The sequence below is a fragment of the Seriola lalandi genome, unplaced genomic scaffold (genome assembly GCF_002814215.2).
Source record: "Seriola lalandi dorsalis isolate HSWRI2012SDOR001 ecotype SW California unplaced genomic scaffold, Sedor1 jcf7180002054332, whole genome shotgun sequence".
Lineage (NCBI taxonomy): Eukaryota > Metazoa > Chordata > Actinopteri > Carangiformes > Carangidae > Seriola > Seriola lalandi.
The window spans coordinates 1,380,347-1,396,487 of NW_019524885.1; the positions used below are offsets into that span (position 1 = coordinate 1,380,347).

General features: G+C 42.4%; 3 protein-coding genes across 8 annotated transcripts in view; 1 reads left to right on the plus strand and 2 right to left on the minus strand.

Annotated features, from left to right (window-relative positions):
- Window positions 1-8,567, minus strand: part of snx30 (sorting nexin family member 30) — a 14,450-nt gene extending 5,883 nt beyond the window's left edge. The window contains exons 1-8 of one of the 4 annotated variants that reach the window (XM_087174246.1): window positions 8,354-8,567; window positions 5,425-5,640; window positions 3,899-4,009; window positions 3,601-3,759; window positions 2,586-2,775; window positions 1,372-1,473; window positions 1,083-1,282; window positions 345-434 (exon numbers count right to left, since the gene is read on the minus strand). In XM_087174246.1, the coding sequence (XP_087030372.1) occupies window positions 345-434; window positions 1,083-1,282; window positions 1,372-1,473; window positions 2,586-2,775; window positions 3,601-3,759; window positions 3,899-4,009; window positions 5,425-5,640; window positions 8,354-8,488 (1,203 nt within the window). In that variant the 5' untranslated portion in view covers window positions 8,489-8,567. The other 3 variants (XM_087174247.1, XM_023407273.2, XM_087174248.1) reach the window with 3 other exon arrangements.
- LOC111655764 (SOSS complex subunit C) lies at window positions 7,843-11,815 on the plus strand. 3 transcript variants are annotated; one of them, XM_087174249.1, is made up of 5 exons: window positions 7,843-7,956; window positions 9,649-9,694; window positions 10,152-10,248; window positions 10,452-10,539; window positions 10,960-11,815. In XM_087174249.1, the coding sequence occupies exons 1-5, from the start codon at window positions 7,954-7,956 to the stop codon at window positions 11,056-11,058; spliced, it is 333 nt and encodes a 110-aa protein (XP_087030375.1). In that variant the 5' UTR covers window positions 7,843-7,953; the 3' UTR covers window positions 11,059-11,815. The 3 variants fall into 3 exon arrangements, with proteins under 3 accessions (XP_087030375.1, XP_023263042.1, XP_087030376.1); XM_023407274.2 differs by lacking the exon at window positions 7,843-7,956 and adding an exon at window positions 9,367-9,483; XM_087174250.1 differs by lacking the exon at window positions 7,843-7,956 and having other exon boundaries at window positions 9,393-9,694.
- Window positions 11,703-16,014, minus strand: kiaa1958 (KIAA1958 ortholog). Its single transcript, XM_023407271.2, has 6 exons — window positions 15,850-16,014; window positions 14,614-14,925; window positions 13,908-14,400; window positions 13,545-13,724; window positions 12,947-13,138; window positions 11,703-12,776 (listed from the first exon to the last, which is right to left on the minus strand). The coding sequence occupies exons 2-6, from the start codon at window positions 14,914-14,916 to the stop codon at window positions 12,469-12,471; spliced, it is 1,476 nt and encodes a 491-aa protein (XP_023263039.1). The 5' UTR covers window positions 14,917-14,925; window positions 15,850-16,014; the 3' UTR covers window positions 11,703-12,468.
- Between the last annotated feature and the right edge of the window lie 127 nt (window positions 16,015-16,141).

Here is a 16,141-nt window from a genome sequence, read left to right on the forward strand (position 1 = left end):
GGGTGATCTAGGTGGTACATTAGTTTTGGAGGGGAGGATGGTATCAGAGAATTGAATTGGCAAAGTGATAGATGGATGGATTTTTGTACAGGTTGATCCAACAATTGTCCCTTTAATTCCGGGGCATACCAGCTGCACTTTGAAATGAAAATAATGTTGTGAATAATTAACTGTCTGGTTGAAATACTTGTATTTAAAATAGTTAAATGCTACAGCGCATGCTTTCAACAGTGACATTTTAAGGATTGAGAGTAACAGCCTGAAGTGAACCGACACCCCCGGAAATGTGAACAGTGAACGCAGCAAAATTTGAAGGCTTCCACGTGTGAGGGGAGGATGCTTACAGGCGTTCTGTCCTCCTGTTTGCGCAATACGGCTGCTTCTAGTCGCCCCTCGTACTCCGCCTGGCTCTGGTCCCGCTTCCTCAAAACATTCTGCAATAGTCAAACAGCAAACAATGTAGCGTTACTACGGCCTTTACTGATCCTGTAATTATTTCCGAGAGACAACTTATAACTGTTAATATTAACAGAAATAGAAATGCTGAATCAGGGGCTCGGTGAGGACAGGACGTGACACATGCAGAATCTCAGATGATACTTCCTTCAGTCAGAGGTGACTCAACAGGATAAAGGATCCATTTTGAAACAGTGTGTGTTTTTGAGCGTGCGGCTGCGGCTCAGGAGGTAGAACAGGGTTGTCCGCTGACTAGAAGGACGGTGGTTCGATCCCCGGCTCCTCCAGGCCGCATGTCCAAGTATCCTCGTGCAAGACACTGAACCCCTACATTGCTCCTGATGGCTGTTCTATCAGTGTATGAATGTGGCAAGTATCGTGAAGCGCTTTGAGTGGTCAGTAAGACTAGAAAAGCGCAATATAAGTCCATTTACTTATTTCATTGCACCAAGAAACTTTTAATATTTAGAAATAATATTGAGATTCAACTTATTAACAGTTAACAGAACATTATAACCTCACAACTGTCAATCTCAAACCGCATTTTCCCGTAACAAGTCATACGTTTGATCTACTTTTAATGATTCTGTTCGGCTTTCAGTTCCGAGGCGACCACCCTCTCTCACCTTCATGGACTCTATGTAGAGGACGTACTCTCTGAGCACTGGCAGAAAGTCCTGGCTCATGTTGTCACTCAGCTCCTCCAGCGCTCCGCAGCACGTTGTCACGCTGCCGGCCACGCCCTCCAGGGGGCGCTGCAGCTCCTCCTCTGACCCCGCCCAGCTGGAGTACACAGTGCCGTACTCTCGCAGCTCTGTTAGGTACTCTGGAAAAAACATAAAGAAAAGTAGAGTTACGGCCTTCGTTCCTCTACACAGATCAATTTCTGCTGACTTTTTCATGCTTCATAATGACCTGTGGATGAAGACACTGCTGCACTGGGAATCAGATCACAGCAGAACCTTCTCTCTTTCCTCACAGGCGATACTGAGGGATTGTCATGTTCCACTGCAAAATCTATATTTGTAAATTACACATGAGAGAGGCTGATGGCCAAACACCAAGCTGCTGAGTCGGGCATGCATGGCATTTGCTTTTTCACACATTCCGTGTCAGCTCATAGGCCTTTATTATCTACAGTCCCCCTCCCTAAGATTCCATCTTATCTCCTCCAATATTGAAACAAGAACTTTTCCTTTAAGCTCCAGATTTTCAGGCCACAGACTGCAACACATTTAAAATCTGAACAGACGGTGACAGTGAGGATTTCACACGGCAGAATCACTTGTCATCACTTTTAGGACTGTAGTCATCAGCCATGCAGCCTCAAGGCCCAAAGGTCGTTCGTTTTTTCTCCAAACAAACACTACAGCAGTGCAAAAGTCAATACTGCAGATAAACTGGTACAGGCTAGTGTTAGCCACCCTGCTAAAGACCAAGCCATTTCATGACACACACACAAGTGCAATGTAGCATGTACAAATAGCTGCCAGTATGTAAGAGTATGAGCAGGTCTACTTGAGGCCGCGCTGCAGGCAGCACAAACCACAGTTTCTAAATGTTGTTTCCTGGTGCCTGAAATATGGGTTTGGAGAAATTGCACAATGAAGGAGTGGTCAGCTGTCTGAGCAGTGAAGATGCTTACAGCTCAGGGCCGGTGTGCAAAGTTCTGCCAGACCGAGGCCACATTTGCATAATAATAGAGTTGGTAAATGTGAGATCATACAGAAAAGCAACTGGTAAATGGAAAAGCAAAATGTTACTTTTCTCTTTAAAACCTGTCCTTTTGAAATTTATTTTGTATTTAATTCTATTTTCAAAGTGATTTCCAAATTGATTTCCAAGTCCCGCTATTAATAAATCTAGTTTTTAAATCATGTGTTTATTGGCTGCCTTATGTAATGTCAACCCACGCTCTCTTATGAATGTCTCCGTTACTGCCAAATGCAACAATGAAGAAATTAACTTGTAAGCATTTGCAACACTGCTCGGTCCTCCGTACATGAAACCAATGTTAAAAATCTCGGATCGACGTCATGTCCGAAGTCGAGTGAAAGCTCTGAGACCTCAACCACCGTAGAGACACAGGCATGAATTTATATCCCCAGCCTCCTCCATCGGTGCGATACCTGACTGCTCTTTGAGGATCCTCTGAGCGATGCGGTCGATGGTTCCCAGTTTCTGGCTGAAGGTGTCCAGGTACTCTCCCATGGCGCAGAACTCGGCCGGCCGCGCCCGCAGCTTGTAGCCTCCGGCCACGTGCTTCACCGACTCACCCACTTTGGTCAGCAGGGCGAGACCCTGACGCTTGTTCAGGTCCTGCAGACACACAGTGACAACAGCAACACACAATGATGTCAACTGTCACCTGTATGATGAGAAAATCCCACAGCTGCTTCTACTCTACTTTATTACCTTCAGTGCTTTATCACCAGTTTTACATGGTAGATCTTTATACTGTTCTTGTGCGGTTATGCTCTACTTCCTTTTTCTGAGTCCAATTATTTTACTGCTGCAAGAACCTAATTTCACCACAGGGATCAATAAAGTCTTGTCTTCTGTCTCAGCTACTGACTGATGGCAGAAATGGAGCGCACACACACACACACACACACACACACACACACACACACACACACACACACACACACACACACACACAAGTTAGGAAGCAGAAGCTCTGCACTTTACTGGAAGATCATTGCTGAGATTAAGCGTTTTGATTTGCTTTAAACATCCGTATTTATGCTTTCTTCTTTTTGCATTTTACTATGATATATTCATAGATCATGGGACTACTTTACTTTACACTAATTGATTTACTGAACTCTCTGTGCTGATGGCTGTTTATTAAGAGTTCTGGGTGACAGAAATTAAACAATTTCAAACCAAAAACAACAGCTACACGGCCTGTGGCAGCAGATGTTTGTGGCAACACGGAGCCAGCAGTACAAGGAGAAGTTGAGCAACTCAAAATACTCAAAGAAAAATAAAAGTGTTGTTGTTAAGGGGTGGAGGAGTGATCTTAAGTGATCCTAAAATCTTATAAAAGAAACAAAATGAAAATAATGAAAATTAGATGAAAGGTTCACAAAAAGGCCTGTGGAGAAAAAAAGTGAACTTCCCATCCTTGTGCTGTCTCACCTTGGCAGACAGGAAGGCGTTTAGATGCGGGTTGAAGGAGAGGACGGGATGGTCTGCAACTCGTTTCAAGAACTTGTCTAGAGCTTTCATCCTTGTCTCCACGAACTCCTCCGAGAAACGGTCCACCACGCCCTTCATCACAAACTTCTCTGGCAGCGGCTGGAGACGAGGAGAGACGGAAGAGGAGCAGGAGGAGGAGGAGGAGGAGGACAGAGGAGAAGCAGAGCAGAGAGTACAAATGAAGCATCTCTCATTGGAAAGCAGGGCAGTAGGCTGCACCGTGCCTCCTTTGACCTACCGGGATGAGGTGGGTCGGCTGGCTGTCTTCCAACTTGATCCTCAGCCAGTCAAAGTCTTGGTAGCGACGTCGCATGCAGTATTCTGGCAGGTCAAACTCTATCCGTGATGTCTGAAGAAAAACACACACACACACACACACACACTTGTTGTGTTACCAGGGTGGATACAGTTTTTAAATGACACAATAAAAGTCCAATTCTCATCCTTCATTTATCAAAACCCTGAAAGAGGGACCCAAATGTATTTACCTTCTGTAACTGGGGGTTCATTGTGTGTTTCTGTCGACTGAGGAAACATTAAGCCAAGTTAAGTCCAAGTGCAGTGTGTGGACAATAATAAAAAAAACTGAGGTGCTCCCTACTTTTGAAAAAAAACATTACATACGTTACATTGCGTGAAATGGCTTGATAGGTTTTTTTGATAGGGTTTTTTAAGTCAGTAGAAGTGAATTATGTTTGCATGATTCTCATAAGATGATTTATGATTAGTAATTTAAGATTAGTTCATTGCGTATATATAAGTTGATTAGAGTATATCTCTACTCATCTCAGCCCATTACTAGATTACTGTACATGCTTGACCCTGAAATACAGCTGACACTGCAGATATGCACGCAAACACACACACACGCACGCACTCTCATGCTCTCACTTAACACTTTGTGTTCATATTGGGGATGTGATATTTGTCGAAGGCCTCTGAGCTGAGGCAACACAGTGGTGCACATAGCAGCTGTCATTTGTAACGGTGCAAGGCTACATTACGTTTGAGTATCCTCTTGTTCCCCCAAGCTGCTGCTCTACAACGACCAAAATAGAAAAACTATGACACCAAGGACTTTACTATTACAACCACAGCTATACATATTGTACAAGAGCAGATCAAAAGAATTAAAGAGCTTCTAGATTGTATTTGACCATCATGATTTTCTTCTGTGGTTTGATCCATTTCATGCATGAAACAGGTTGTAAAGGCTGGGCTGAATTATTGGGGAGACTATTTTTCTAAAATTTGAATAGTTCAAAAGTAAAAGTGACCATTTGACAATTATGTTGTGGCTGCATTACATATTTCTAGGTACTGTGGGCATATAATTTGGTCTCATTACTGCAAAAAGAAAAGCAAATACAGCAGCTGTGTGTAAGTAAACAGCTGTTAATGCTATTGCTGGCTATGTAGCAATGGCAAAACTTACAAAAAGCTCCTTTAAATATGAATTAAAATCAAGCACAAAATACACAAATATGGATGTTGTGAAAAAGAAATGAGATGATGTCTGTTCGTCAGCTGCCTCTTGACTCTGGGATATCAAACTATGATGAATTACCTATCTCCGGGGGGGGTTGTAAAGATATTGACTGCGTGCTTTTTAGGAAAACTGATTGCAGTAACATTATGTATACACGATTGGCAGGTGGGCTAAAACATGCAAAACAACCACTATGATCCCAGTAGACAGAAGATGAATGCAGTCTCTCTTGTCCAGAGGACACCTGGTAGACTGTTATCATGACAATAGCAGACCTTGGTGGACACTCTGTAGGTGATGTAGGTCTCCATGGTGGACACGTGTTTCTTTGGGTCGTCCACTGTGACAAAAAGGTCACGGGTTTCCATGGAGGCGTAAGGGTCCCGGGCGTCTGCTTCCAGGTCATCGTCCAGCTGCAGCCTGTTGAACAGCGAGGACGCCGAGGCAGGACTCGACGTCTCCACCGGCGTGCCGTTGGTCAGCACCGCTTCCTGCGTGGACACATATGACACCATGGTGACATCAAATTCAGATGCTGCAGCGGGAAAAGCTGCAAACAAAGAGCTGATAGATTGATGCTAACGGTGATGCAGTTGTTTCTCCCTGTCAATGGAGCTCTTGTTGAGGCTGCTGCTGCTGCTGCATACATACCCTGCATCATCTGACACTACTCTCGTCCTTCTAATTGAATGATGGACGAGAGGAGAGAAATGGAGCATTTGTGGAATGGGGATAAATGTCCACAGTCTTTATACAGAAAATGTGTGAGAACCACTGCTAGTTACACCAGCTGTAGGATACCAAAAGACCAAATTTATCTCATTTTGAAAGAAACTGACACTGTTTTTGCCATTAACAGATGATGAATGAGTTATTTTAGAGGTAAGCTTTCCTGTGAAGTGCCCTGCATGACATCCACTTGTTTTCTGGACAAAGAGATGTTTGTTGCACCTTTCAATCAGTATCTGGGTCTACAAAAACACATCTCCAGGCTTCACCCACACACAGCAAGGGTGCTCAAAAAAAAGGTATAAAGATGTAAATAATTGGAAAGTCTTTAAATGAAGAGACAACCTGTGGATCTAGACATTGCTATTTCTTCTTCGTGATGTTATTTAAATCTCATTTCCGAAGTCCAAATGACATAAAAAGGCACATTACTACAATAGAGAATAAGTGTAAAACATAATGATTTTATGATGTATTCATGTATTACTGCGCATTCAGAAGGGACTCATTAAACCAGCAGCAGGGACAACAGGAAACAGAATGTTGAATATAAACATTGACAAAAATGTAAACACTGCAACAGGAAGGTAGGGAAGACACTGAGGCAGCAGATCTGCATCATCGAAACTGGTTGAAAATCAAGCTACTCTACTCAACCTGCACCGAGAGGTTTGTCTTCATCTGAATTCCTGGCATCTCACACCTCTCGCCATTCGCTAATGTCCTCTGAGGCCACGGCCTGCCTCACACGAGGAAGGAACTACTTTCTTCCTGAAACAGGTTAAGGTGCATGTGGGAAAGCAGATTCGCTAATGTTCAACCTTAATCACTTTTTCTGCCACACACACTTTTTTTTTTCCTAGGCAAGTGCACAACTTTCCAATTCAATCAGTGTCAAGAAAAGTGTTACAGCTCTCTCTCTCATCTCTCACTCCGTCACATACACACCATACAACCGCACACACTGACCACACACACATTTTCTTCACACCACTCTCTCTCTCTCTCTCTCTGCTTTACTCACAGAAACACACACGCACACACAGGGTGCTGACTTTGTAAGTGTTCTTTTTACACTGTGGTGCTAACCTGCACTGATAATCACAGTTCAGATAATTGCATTGCATTGCATCACTACATCTCTGTGAATGAACAACCAGGCCACCGCAACACAGCCACGCTCAGACAGACACTGAGGGGGAATCTGAAAATATAACACTGGGAGAGGCAGATCTGTTTTTAATACACAGCACAGCTGGGAGATGTATGAATTTAATCATGAGTATTGTGATACGGGAATGGATATAATGTGGGGTTACGATCATTGTAAAACCAAAAGGGCTTAAATGTTGCAAAAATCATCTGAATTTATTTTAATCAAAGAAAATATTTCTATATTTATGCTCAGCATAAAAATACAGCTACATACTATCATGGGATATATATATGCCAGATTTTCATTCTAACAAGTTCTTTATGTTTTTCATTAATCAAATTACAAATCCTTCCAAAAAAATCCACCCATGGCTCTGCATTCACGCCAAAAACGAATCACTTGTTTACTTGTTACCTCTTTGGTGGAGATAGTACGAAAGTGAATTCTTAGGGACTTCACATTTTTAATTTGCATGACGAGTCTTGGATTTCGCCTCAGGTTGGCCCTGGTCGTTCATGAATGAAAATAAAAATATTTTGAAAAAGTAAGTACCATACTCTTACCTTGCAAAGTGGCCTTATTGGAAGGACAGTGGGGGATTATAGCATGTACTATTGGCAATAATTAACTGCAATACTAACGTGGTTGCTAAGGTTGTAATTTCTAGGTAAAACAGCAGCAGGAGGGCTCAAAGCGTTGTCATTTGTTTGCACTGTCTATCTTTGTTTGCACAGTACTACTGAGCTTGTTATGATGTCAAGCCCCTTTTGGAAGTGGAATGAGGGGAGTCTGTCTTCTGACCAAAACATGTGTAAACTGGAGTCAGTACAGTGCAGCACGCAATTTAAATGGTGTAATGGTGGAGACACATTACTCATAGTGGCACCTTTTGAGTGTTTAAGTGTGATTCTTTTCTGCAATGGTAAGATAATTCTTGTTTTTCTTTTCTTTAGGGTTAGGGTTAGCCCTAACCTTGTAATAAAAAGTAAGACCCTTTATAAGTTATAGTTAGCTCAGGTATGAGATTTATTTTTCATCCAGTGATTCAGTGGCAAACAGGTTCAAGTCTAACCTCCAATCATGTGCAGGAAACCTTCAAAGCATTTTCTTTTTTTTGAAAGGCGTTAATTTGGGTTTTTCCCGTTTTCTCTATTAAACTTCCATCAGTTTGCGATTACTTGCTTGATGGATTTAAACACTGGTGCCAGCCTGACAGCATGTTAGTTAATGTTGTATAGTTGGGTTAACCGTCCTCTCTCCATCCCCTGGTTGCTTTCAACCCGCCGAGCCGTAGTCAGTACAGCCCCAGCAGACCCTACCTTGTCCCCTCCAACGTTGACGGTGACATCTGGCCCCGGGGAGAGCGGCTCCTCGGCGGCGGACAGCGGGTGGAGGATCTCCATGATGGGCTTCTGTCCCGAGCTGGCCAGGCCTCTCGGAGCGCCGACACTCATCCTGCGGGAGGCGGGAAGACGTGGCCGGGTATTGGGGGTAACAGTTGTCCGGTTCTCCGCGGCTGATACGGTGAGCGGAGACGGAGTCAGTGTGTCTTCAGATGAGATGTTACATCCGCTGGCTGGTCATAACTGTCAGCTGACTCTCACTGCGCAGCTGCGGAGGTTAAACCCCAAGAACCCGGATGTAAACATACGCGTCACGTGACAACAATGAAACTCTAAAGATCGTCTACTGACACGATCAGGGAACTGTTAACCCTACTCATTTTTTTTTTACCAAGTTTATTAATATCACACATAAAAACGAAAAATTACATTATAACACCATCTTTAACAACAGCCATTATGAATAAAATAACTAAATAAATAAAGAACTAGTTACAAGCTTTGTTTCCAGAGCTTTCAACAATTTGTTATGATTGAAAGACTCTCCTCATTTGAGATCTCATTGTCACGCTATCTCCCTGACAACTGAGGACACTGCATCTGCCGATGAAGATCATGAGATGTAAATGAAAAAATAGCAAGATATTAGGCCTAAGTAGACCATAAGATTTTTATTTATTTATTTATTTGTCAGTTGTGCAGTCAGTTGTGGTAAAATGTGAGCTTTATTTATGCTCTTAAATAAATACCTTCAGGTGGTTGGTTGAGCATAACTTAAAGTTTGAGAAACAATTTATGGTAGTTTTTTGGGGTTTTGTATTGTTTTTTGGGAGGGGTGGAGGGGGGCATTTATTCCCATGTGCAAGCATATTCTCTTCTGATAGCTGGACTGAACTGGACGTTTTGAGAGCTCATATTGCAGCAAGGCTGTTCACATGTTTTGGTTACCGGAAAAAGAAGCAGAGTGAGACATCGTCTTTCTAACCCTCCTAACTTAAAAACCGGTACTAGGTAACAAGAGGAAAAATTCGACGGACAGTCCGTACACAATCGGCAGTTTTATCGTTATTTTAAACTTTCAGCTGCTGTTACATTGATGTACCTCAGTAAGTACTGTGTTACATATCTACCTCAGGTTTCAGTTATATTCATCATTCAGGGGGGCTTTTATCGTTGTCCGTTAAGTGCATGTCGCCGGGCGGAAGGAAACAGACATAAAACTTAGATAAACCACTAATAGAAACCTCTCAGTAGTTTGTTGTCTTCAACAGCGTCTTGCTACCTGCGCCGCCATGGCTGCTAATCCTCCAGGACAAGGTAATTATTTTATTTTGGGCTAAACGATACTGGAATTGAAGTTCTTTGTCTTTATCAGTCAATCTGTAGCCACTCCTGACTCCAGGGGCAGAACTACAAGCTCTGTGTCCCCCTGAAGGCATCACAGCCTCTCTAGTTCCTCTCTCAACACTGACCCTCAATAGACACTTTAAAACTTCTCATCTCATCTCAGTGCTTTCAGGATTTGATGCATGAAAGATAAAGTAAATATATAGGTAGTGTAAAAACTGTGGGGTAAAACTACTGTTAAAGTCTATATATCTAAAAGAAAAACTCTCAAAATTGAGTACCAATTCTCATTTTATATTACTAATCCTCAGTTAGCTTCTACTTCACTATTTCTTTTGACATTACATGAATCAAATGATGTAAGATATTCTGTGGCCCACTTTTGCTTTCACTTCTCTACCTCATCTAATTTTTTTTTTCCATTCAGCCTTCCCAAACAAAACACGCGTGGCAATCCTGGCTGAGCTGGAGAAGGAGAGGAGGCGGCTGATGCAGAGTCAGTCCATGAACACTCCTGGGGCCAGGTACGGGACAGTATATAGCCATGGATGATAACAGGAGTTTTATGTCAGTCAAAGCCTTGCAGAAACCTTTTTATGAGGGGAATTTAACTACTGATATAGTATGTTAAATAATATACTGTTTTTTCCAACAGTTAACTCAGCTGATATGAACAAACTTTGAGAGGTTAATATTATAAATATCTTTTTGCCCTCTCACACTTTAGCATTCCGCTGTCCAGGCCGAGTCTGAAGGAGTTTAGGGACAACGCAGAACAGCAGCACATCGCTGCTCAGCAGAAGGCCGCCCTGCAGGTGAGACAAACAGAAATACAAATGCTGCTTCACAGCATCACAAGCACCTCACTAAATTAATATTAGAGGTTTTGTCATACTACTGTTATTAATTAAAAAATTAACCTGCACTTAAGTTACCCATTCTCATTCAAAATATCTATTTCTTACGTTGATTATTATGTGGTCTTATTCAATTGTGGTTTGAATACCAGCTTGATACCAGTTACCAGCATGAATTCAGGTCTGAAAATAACTATTTTTATAAATGAGGTGTCATGGCAACATGAGGCATGAAGCCCAATAACTAAAAGGTTATATGTTGCTTGATTAATCTTAACAAAAAGCAGAATGTGAAAAAAGCAGACTGCATTCAGCATAAAAACACAGATTCTTGTACAAATGAAACAAAGAAGATATAAAGTGTGTATTCTCTTGCAGCACGCACACACACACTCATCGGGCTTCTTCATCACTCAGGACTCCTCGTTTGGAAACCTCATCCTCCCCGTCATTCCACGCCTGGAGCCCGAGTCATGACCTTTCACCCCTGATCTTCCTCCTTGCTGCCTGGGACAAAGCTTTCAAATACGTGCACATCAGACCCCTGTCTCTCCCAGTTTCCTCTTTTAAGTCTGTGATTAATGGACAGTTGTTTGTCATCTTGTAAACAATCTCAGGGGAAAGTGAATCCATCATTTTTACATTTTCCAGACTAACAAGCTGGCTGCTGATTTTAGGAAAGCTTTCCAAACAGTCAGATTAGAGAATCCAGATCACTATGAAACATCCTGTCAACCAGGGATTAAAGGTGAACTCTAGATAAATACTGTAAATGTTATCCTGCTCTGCTGCCTATCACATGGATTTCCATAAAATGTAAATTTTGTCAGGTTTTTTACATTTGTATTTGATTTGTAGTAATATTCGGATAATAAAATTGTTACATTCAATTGTAAGAGCGTTATATTTCAGCTTTCATTTTTGCAAATATAAAAAAAGAGAGCAGGATAGATAGCCTAAATAAATAGAGAAATGTGGCTGTTTATCAGTGATTTAAAATGACTCATGCTCAGTGTAAATGTGAACAGGGCTCTGCTCTGGGATGACCCACAGGCTCCAATTGAATGCCTTCAATTGGCTTTTTTATGCCATGCCCTGTTAATGAACAAAGACACATTGACTTGTTTAACTCCTAATACTCTGTTTTTGGTGGTTTATTGTAAAACAGTGGTCAGCAGCACACAAAACAACACACACCAGAATAAATACTGTATATTACCATGCATAAAAAACATTTTTTGAGTCACTGAATCTTGAATACTAAGCACAAGTTCCTCACCAGATCAAACTATTTACTGCAACCAATTCATTATAAACTGGTTTGAGTGACTGTTAGAGATCGCTTCGTGACGATGCTGCAGTGAAAATGAACCACGCTGGAACTTTGTTTTGAATTCTGAGTTGTTCTGATTGCAACAAAAATAATGGTTCTGGTGACAGTCATACAGGATCTAAGACCACAAGCTTATTCTTTCCAGTCACAATTTTTTCATGGCTGTTTCACAACTATACAAGAAGAAATCGTCTGGACAGGAGGCAGAAAGACCTTCAGTATTTCCACACCCACAGTAGTAGAAATTTGGCCAGCATGTAATGCAGCCACATGACAGGATAAGAAGTACATGAGATGATGAAAATGCTGGTACAAAAAAAAAAAAAAAGAAAATTACAGCGACCATGCGATATAACTCCTGGAATAATGTGAGCATCACAGACTAAGATGGCACAGTATCTAACAGTGCAAGAGGAGAATCCAAGGATGGGCCTTTCTCTGACTTGGTGATTTATCTTTGTGTTGGATTTTATTTTATTTTGTACAAGACTGTGCATCGTAGGCCTCCGATTCAGTCACAGGGAGTCAGTCCGCCAAATACCTGTAACTATTTGTCACTTTGACACAATTGGCAGCAGTTCTCCTTTCGCCTTCATCGTTTTGATCTTGGCCTTAATGGTGTCATCCATCGCCTGTCGACAGCGGTGAGCATAATGTGCCAGCGTCTCCTCCTTCTCATCCCATGGTGCCAACGCATGAAACACCTCCGGAGCGGCCAGGCTGAGCTCGGCTATGGCCGCTGTGCGCGAGATCGTGTTGCGGTCCACTCCGACCCGGTCAAAGGCCACCTTCATGGAGACGCTGCGTCGAAACTCTTGGAGGGCGGCCATGTAGCGTGCTATCACACCCACCACATTTTTCACTGGAGAGGAGAGATACAGGGAAGAGTTCAATGAAAGAGACACATAAGAATATTAGTGCGAAATTTAGTATCAATCATACATTATACTCTACGAGTCCTTATGACCCCAGTATGACACTGGTGTCAGTGTTACAGTGTGGTACATTTTCTTTGCTGTGTTATGTCCTTACTCCTGACTCTGGTGTTTTCTCCCTCCCGGCTCCTCTTGCTCCTCAGGGTCCTGTGATGCTCGTGAGGGTGAAGCTCCATTTCCTCGAAAGAGTCAAATAGTGTTGGCGAATCAAACCCTGCCACATCGTCAGAGGAGGTCATGTTCGAACTTCCCGGGTCCGTCTGATTAGAGCAACGAGGCCACCTCTTCTCTAGGGTTAAGAATAGAAAAGAAAAGTAATGCATGTGTGTAGGATTATTATTTAGAGTATATAGAAAATCATTTGTCAGTTGAGTTTAAATTTTTATTTTGTTTCCATTTTGATTTTGTTACTCATGCACTTCCACAGATTTCATGAAGATGTTTAATGTACTAATTTCCTGTTTACTGATTAGTATAATGAGTAACTCCTTTTACCCTATTGTTGTCATAAGTATTATATACTTCATCAGAATTTTTTTTCTTACTGTTTGCATCTATTTTTGTATTTTAAACACTAACATGTGAGACAACATTTTTGCATGAAAGATACCACATAAAAATGAGTCTTGTGCCAACAAACTCCTGCTATTATTTTGAAAGCACACTGTAGGTGAATTTTCAAACCCAAACTCTACCTGGCCGCAGTCTGTCCTGCAGGAAGTCACAGATGAGTTCGGCTTTCTTAGTGAGTTCATGCTGCAGCAGCTCTTTGTCCTGCTTCAGACTGGAGATCATCTCTGTCATCTGCAGGTTACGGCTGCGTTCTGCACACAGTAACGCTCGCAGTCTCTCCAGCTCACTCTGGCTGCCTGCAGCTTTAAACGAAGAAGGACACAAATACAGCAGTAAACACAAGGACACCAGAATGCTGGATGCAAACACACACACACACACACACACACACACACACACACACACTGAGTAAGAATCAGTTTTCTTCGATTCAGGCACATCTGATGTCGGCCCTACTTGATTTTCCAAGCCACTACAATCTGTACCTGCAGTCCTCTGTGTAGTCTCTGTGATGGAGCTGCATCTCTCGGCTTGCTCTGCAGTCCCTCTCGTGCAGCTGCCTCCACCCAGCAGCTCCAGCTCTGGGTCCACTGACCCCTCACAGGCCAGATTGTGCCCATGCCGGGGCTGAGGGCAGGGTAGGAGTGGTTTGTTGGGCAACTGTATGCGAGTGAACTGAGAGTGTGTGCTTGTTGCCTGACAAGCCTGTGAAAAATTGACAGCATCTGTCTCTGCCAACCCCATGCTAGCAACAGTGTCATAATCCTCTGCTGAGGTCGCTTCCTGCTTGACCTTTTTCCCCACCACCCCTCCTCCTGGTGCACAGTCTCTTTTTCTGGATGGGCGGGGCTCGTAGTCGCCATCCTCATCTGTGGCTGATGAATCACATCCAGCGATGTCAAACAGTCGGCTGCTGAACTCCTCCCCTTCTGATGCGGCTTCGCTGCAGGAGAGGTCATATGATGTCCTCGCTGCCACCTGAAAGGTAAGTCCACACAGGCTTTCACTAACATCGTCTGAGAGCTCAGTGTAAATGAGTATGAAACTTAAAGGGACATTTCACCAATTTTGCATATGAAGTTCAGTTTACTCCTCTTGGGGAATACTGCTCAGCCTTTTTTAAAGGCACAACATACCATGCTTCATGTATGGTATGTTGTGACACATTTTACAGAACGGTCTATACTTCACCTTATTGGGAGGACGGCCTCCAACAAACCTCTGTCCCTGGCCTGTCCCGGTATTCATTGAGCCTCCGCAGCTTTTGCTGTGGTCAGTGAGGGGCCAGTGGTAGGCGTGTCCGGCGCCACAGCCCCAAATTGCAACAGGGACCGTGCTGCTATGGGGACCGGGTTCTGGTGTCAGTAGATTAACATAAGAACCCCGGGTGAGGTGCTGCAGGCTGGGGATGAGGTTGCAGATGGTGCCGTGGCTGTGAGCCCAGCGGACGAGTTTACACAGACTGTCAGAGGTGGTCTGAACCAGGTCAGACATGTTAGAAACCTAGAGCAGAGAGAGAAAGGATAAAGTGTCTACAGCTGCTTCATACTTACTGTATGTTCAGGGTCAAGAGAAGATTTCTCAAGTTACAACTGCTTATTTTTAGGCTGTGGACAATTAGGCTATGTGGCCCAGAACTAAATAAATTCATGTTTTTTTTTACTTTATGCATTTTTTACAAAGGCTTAACATTGCCATGGAATTGGCAAAAAATTCTCAAATCTTTGTGTGTTGAATACAAGTCAGCGATGATTTGTATTTAAGTTTGTTTATTTATTCATGTTTTAAAATGTTTCATGTTTATATTTTTTGCATACATGTTTAGTGGGTTTTAGACAGTATGCTTGTCCATAAAAGAATGTGCAATTAACTTGTAGCTCTTCTTTACTTTAATTGAGACAAATGTATCCAGATCTGAAGGGCTCCTTTACTGTTAGGCTTTTGGTGTTGTCTCTTCGGTATGGATGCACAGGCGGGATGATGACTACTTTTGTAATTCAAGGCCTGCAATAGTTGCATGTTAGTCGTTCCATACTGTCAATATTGGATTCTTAAATTCATTGTAGAATAGTTAGTGAATATGAACATGAAGGCAAGAAAAAAATCATCAAAATAAAGTGAACAATGATTAACATCACAATAATACAAATTTAGTCACAAAACATTAAACATTGAAACATCTATATTGTTTTCTAAAAATATTTCTTTCTATCACTCTCTCTCTCTCTCTCTCTCTCTCTATATATATCACGCATGTGCAAGCAGTGAACTGTACATGCTGTAACTCTCACTGTAAACTACAATCAAACCATCAGCGAGGACAAATCGTTCATCATCAGACATGTCTCTCATTTCCACAGGCAAACCCTAAGTCATCGGGGCACAAGAACAAAGCCCCTGCAGCCCATTTACATGTCTCATATTTACCTTCTTTTAATATTACAAATTAAAACCTTTCAGCTGTGAAGTCAAGGCAGGTTTCACATCATCACATCGTCCTCCTTCGTCCTTTATGAGTCTTCAAACTGAGACAATTATAGATCTCGTTGTGACGCGCATAATGTTTGATAAAATATCATGAATATCACATCATATGTCCAGCAGCTGTTTAATTATAACATTCTTTGTCTGGAAGGTTTAACATCACCAGAATCAAACATGAAGGTCGCTTTACTGCCATCAGCTGGACAGGAGGAGGAACTGCTGCCTCCCCCTCACT

Bases quoted from the DNA above. Each gene is read 5' to 3' on its own strand.
- kiaa1958 (XM_023407271.2), bottom strand. From the start codon at position 14,916: ATGTCTGACCTGGTTCAGACCACCTCTGACAGTCTGTGTAAACTCGTC. The intron at 14,401-14,613 runs GTGAAGTATAGA...CTTACCTTTCAG, and splicing joins GAGGCCGTCCTCCCAATAAG to GTGGCAGCGAGGACATCATA. The intron at 13,139-13,544 runs GTAGAGTTTGGG...TCTTAACCCTAG, and splicing joins GCAGGACAGACTGCGGCCAG to AGAAGAGGTGGCCTCGTTGC.
- LOC111655764 (XM_087174249.1), top strand. The intron at 9,695-10,151 runs GTAATTATTTTA...TTTTCCATTCAG, and splicing joins TGCTAATCCTCCAGGACAAG to CCTTCCCAAACAAAACACGC. The intron at 10,249-10,451 runs GTACGGGACAGT...CTCACACTTTAG, and splicing joins ATGAACACTCCTGGGGCCAG to CATTCCGCTGTCCAGGCCGA.